At 38.3% G+C, this 4,631-nt stretch overlaps 1 protein-coding gene across 1 annotated transcript; it reads right to left on the bottom strand.

Moving 5' to 3' along the window:
• Positions 1–1,475: 1,475 nt before the first annotated feature.
• On the bottom strand, positions 1,476–4,188 carry LOC137635831 (17S U2 SnRNP complex component HTATSF1-like). The gene is made up of 2 exons (XM_068368267.1): positions 4,130–4,188; positions 1,476–1,959 (listed from the first exon to the last, which is right to left on the bottom strand). The coding sequence occupies exons 1-2, from the start codon at positions 4,186–4,188 to the stop codon at positions 1,476–1,478; spliced, it is 543 nt and encodes a 180-aa protein (XP_068224368.1).
• Between the last annotated feature and the right edge of the window lie 443 nt (positions 4,189–4,631).

Raw genomic sequence — 4,631 nt, 5'->3', positions numbered from 1 at the left:
CCGTTGCAAACTGACCCAATTATAAGAACAGAAGCGTTCTTCCCGCTGTGGATTCTCATATGATTCTTGTTGGCTGGTCGGCTAATGGGATCTCATTCCCTTGGATGTCGTCTGATCTCGTCACTATGTCTGATCGTCCGTGGTCATCCCTGTGTCTAAGCGTTCGTTGCCATCCTTATGTCTGATCGTCCGTGGTCATCCCTGTGTCTAAGCGTTCGTTGCCATCCTTATGTCTGATCGTCCGTGGTCATCCCTGTGTCTAAACGTTCGTTGCCATCCTTATGTCTGATCGTCCGTGGTCATCCCTGTGTCTAAGCGTTCGTTGCCATCCTTATGTCTGATCGTCCGTGGTCATCCCTGTGTCTAAGCGTTCGTTGCCATCCTTATGTCTGATCGTCCGTGGTCATCCCTGTGTCTAAGCGTTCGTTGCCATCCTTATGTCTGATCGTCCGTGATCATCCCTGTGTCTAACGTTCGTTGCCATCCTTATGTCTGATCGTCCGTGGTCATCCCTGTGTCTAAGCGTTCGTTGCCATCCTAATGTCTGATCGTTCGTGTTCCTCCCTATTTCTGATCGTCCATTGTCATCCCCATGTCTGATTGTTCATTGCCATCCCCAAGTCTGATTGTCCGTTGGCATCCCCATGTCTGATTGTTCATTGCCATCCCCAAGTCTGATTGTCCGTTGGCATCCCCATGTCTGATTGTACGTTGTCATCCCCATGTCTGATTGTACGTTGTCATCTCTATTACTAATTGTCCGTTATCATCCCCATGTCTGATAGTACGTTGTCATCCCCATTTATGATCGTCCATTGTCATCCCAATGTTTGATTGTTCGATGTCATTCGCATTTTTGATCGTCTGTTGCTATCCATATGTCTGATCGTCCGTTGCCATCCCTATGTCTGATCGTTGGTTGTCATCCCTATATCTGACAGCACGTTGCCATCCCCTTGTCTGATCATCCGTTGTCATCTCTATGTCGCATTGGCCGTTGTCAGTCCTATTCTGATCATTGTTATTATCCCGTGTCTGATCATCCATTGCCATCCTCATGTCTCATCGTACGTTATCATCCCTATGTCTGATATCCATTCTCATCTCTGTCTGATTGTCCATTCTCGTCTTTTTGTTGGATCCTCCGTTGTCATCCTTATTCTGATTGTCCGTTGTCATCCCTATATCGAATGTCTGATCGGCCGTTGTGATCCCAATGTCTGATTATCCGTTGTCATCCTTATTCTGATTGTCTGTTGTCATCTGTGTCTGATTGTCCGTTGTCATCCCTATATCGAATGTCTGATCAGCCGTTGTGATCCCAATGTCTGATTATCCGTTGTCATCCTTATTCTGATTGTCCGTTGTCATCTGTGTCTGATTGTCCGTTGTCATCCCTATATCGAATGTCTGATCGGCCGTTGTGATCCCAATGTCTGATTATCCGTTGTTATCGCCATTCTGATCATTTGTTGTTATCCCGTGTCTGATCGTCTGTTCACATCCCTAGGGGGGAAATTCTCATCACTATTTCTCGATGGGAAATTCTCATCACTATTTCTCGATGGGAAATTCTCATCACTACTTCTCGATGGGAAATTCTCATCACTATTTCTCGATGGGAAATTCTCATCACTATTTCTCGATGGGAAATTCTCATCACTATTTCTCGATGGGAAATTCTCATCACTATTTCTCGATGGGAAATTCTCATCACTATTTCTCGATGGGAAATTCTCATCACTATTTCTCGATGGGAAATTCTCATCACAATTTCTCGATGGGAAATTCTCATCACTACTTCTCGATGGGAAATTCTCATCACAATTTCTCGATGGGAAATTCTCATCACTATTTCTCGATGGGAAATTCTCATCACTCTTTCTCGATGGGAAATTCTCATCACTATTTCTCGATGGGAAATTCTCATCACTCTTTCTCGATGGGAAATTCTCATCACTATTTGTCGATGGGAAATTGTCAATCAATGTCTTACTATTTATTTGTTGTGGAGGGAAATTAATTTTATTTGTGCGTTTTTTTTATTACTTTTAATGTGTCTACATCTGTTTACTTGTTGAGAATTATTATTATTATTATTATTTTAGATTTAATCGCCCTATCTTTTAGGTATTTTCTTATTCTCATCCCCAGCTGTACAGAGCTAATCCACCAGATGTAGATTTAGTTATTCTTATTCTAATCTAAACCTTTTTGTTTGTTTCTTATCAATTTAGATTCATATTTTTATCTAAACCTTTTTGCAATTGTTTTATTTATCTATTTTGATTCATATTTTTAGTTACGAAGACTATTGGAACATTTATTATTATCCTCTTTTTCTTCAACCAGTTTTTTTAATTCCTTTTAAATTCGTAATTTTTCAACCCTGATTTCATCTCGGTCTTTTGATCATGTCTCATCCTCAGTACACTATTCTATCTAATTTCTCTTCCTCTTGTTTTGTTAAAGTTTTTATAGTTTATTTAGGAATTATTTATTTCAATGTTGTTACTGTCCTTAGAATATTTTAATTTTCCTTCTTTCATTTCCTCACGGGGCTATTTTCCCTGTTGGGGCCCCTGGGCTTATAGCATTCTGCTTTTCCAACTAGGGTTGTAGCTTAGCAATTAATGATAATGATAATAATAATAACACGTTGCTTTTCATGTAGTGAATTTTCATCTCATTCGTTTCCTATAGTAGGGGAATATCATTAGCTCTGACGTAATAGAAGTTGGAAGAAGGGTTCTGCGATTGAGTCGTGGAGAGAGAGAGAGAGAGAGAGAGAGAGAGAGATTCTGTAAGGTGAAATAAATAAGAAATGCGGTGGGGAATAATCAAGTTAAAAAAGTTTACGTAAGTGGACGAGAGAGAGAGAGAGAGAGAGAGAGAGAGAGAGAGAGAGAGAGAGAGAGAGAGAGAGAGAGAGATATTTGATCTTAATATATTAGTACTCGACTCTACTATTCTTATCCCTTATATTATAAAGAGAAATAATTTTTTTCTGGTTACGCACAGCTCTCCCCGTCCCTAGGTAGGGGTAGAGGGAGTAGTCATACCCTAGTGAGGGGGTGGGTGAGTGCCTGCATATCAAAAAAATATTTACCAGTCATTTTTGACGGGTCGCTTACACTAGTTTTGAATAATTAGCGTAGTAAAGCAATAATTCATCCGTACCATTCATTAAATATCTTACCAGCTTCTTGGATTTCAATAAGATTTTATATAGAGTCTCACTGGATTCAGATCAATCTTCAAGAGTTTTCATTTGATTTGGGTGGAGTGGAAGCCCTGATTTGTAGGGTGATTTTGTACAACGATACGCGCTCTAAGTGCTTCTCTAATCTGTGTTGTTTACACCAAAACTTGATCGTAGTAATGGAGGTGTTTAGGTTGGAGTCCCTTGGAGTTGCACGCTTTTAGAAGCTGTAAATAACTAGTTTGTTCGTTAGGGATTAATAATCTTCATAAAGATCATTTCAGGGCTTGGTGCTATAGGGGTAAATGTAAGGTTGCGTGAAGAGTGGCTATCCAATATTACTCCATATGAATTACAATTTTTTTTTTTTTTTTTTTTTTTTTGAAATCAATCACTTTCCTCACTATATGTGCTGTTTTAAATAGACGCTCCTCTGCACAAGTTCTGGGGCTATATCGTCTCCTACCTTCTCAAGGTTCCTTTTCAATCACTTAAGTATGGTCCCTAGTGCTTCTATGATTATTAATATCACTTCTACTTGCATTTAATAGTATTATTATTATTATTATTATTATTATTATTGTTATTGTTATTACTATTATTGTTATTATTATTATTATTGTTATTATTATTATTATTATTATTATCATTATTATTATTATTAGTATTATTATTATTATAAACAACCAGCCTATCTAGGCTACAAACAAAAGAGTACGGAAAAATAAATACACAAGTAAAAGATATATACCAAAGTAATAGAAATAAACTAAAGATAAAAAAGTAATTTTCGTACATTTCGAACAAACCAGTCGTTAAAGAATCATTTCCACCTATTTCGAACGAATGAAGTCATATGAATCACTTCATATCGAAGGCTTACTCATGAGTAGCACATATATCATGTATCATACTGTTAATACTCACCGTTTTATATCCTTGGAGAACCTGTGAAACACCAAAAGAGGACCGGTTTCTTTTCGCATATTGCAAACAACCAACTTCTGTGACTAATTCACTGTTGGCACCATGATTTTGTTTGTGTCATCTCTCATGGATATTACGTTGTGGGTCATTCTGATTCACAAAATTTCCATCTTTTGACCCACGAAGGAATTTAGGTTGTCTTAATGGCATATCTAATTATGTATTTGATTGAAGAGCGGTATCCTGAATGCAGCGCTCCCAGACAAGGATGTCTTCAAGTCTGGTTTAGTGGTATGCGCGGAGGGGAATCATTTATTACCTTTCTGTCAACGAAGTTGGAAGGAGGTTATGGACTGCAAGTGTGCAAGAGCCAGTCCCTGGCAATCTGAAACAACAAGAAGTCCTGTTTTGTATGTGTGTTTGTTTGTGAACAGCTTCCTGGCAACAATTTTAATCGTAGAGTAATGAAACTTGCAGGGATTAATTATATGTAAAACGCTGA

This window comes from Palaemon carinicauda, unplaced genomic scaffold, assembly GCF_036898095.1.
Source record: "Palaemon carinicauda isolate YSFRI2023 unplaced genomic scaffold, ASM3689809v2 scaffold1811, whole genome shotgun sequence".
NCBI classification, from domain to species: Eukaryota; Metazoa; Arthropoda; class Malacostraca; order Decapoda; family Palaemonidae; genus Palaemon; species Palaemon carinicauda.
The sequence above is the reverse complement of the archived record's forward strand: the minus strand, read 5'-3'. Positions and strand labels throughout refer to the sequence as shown.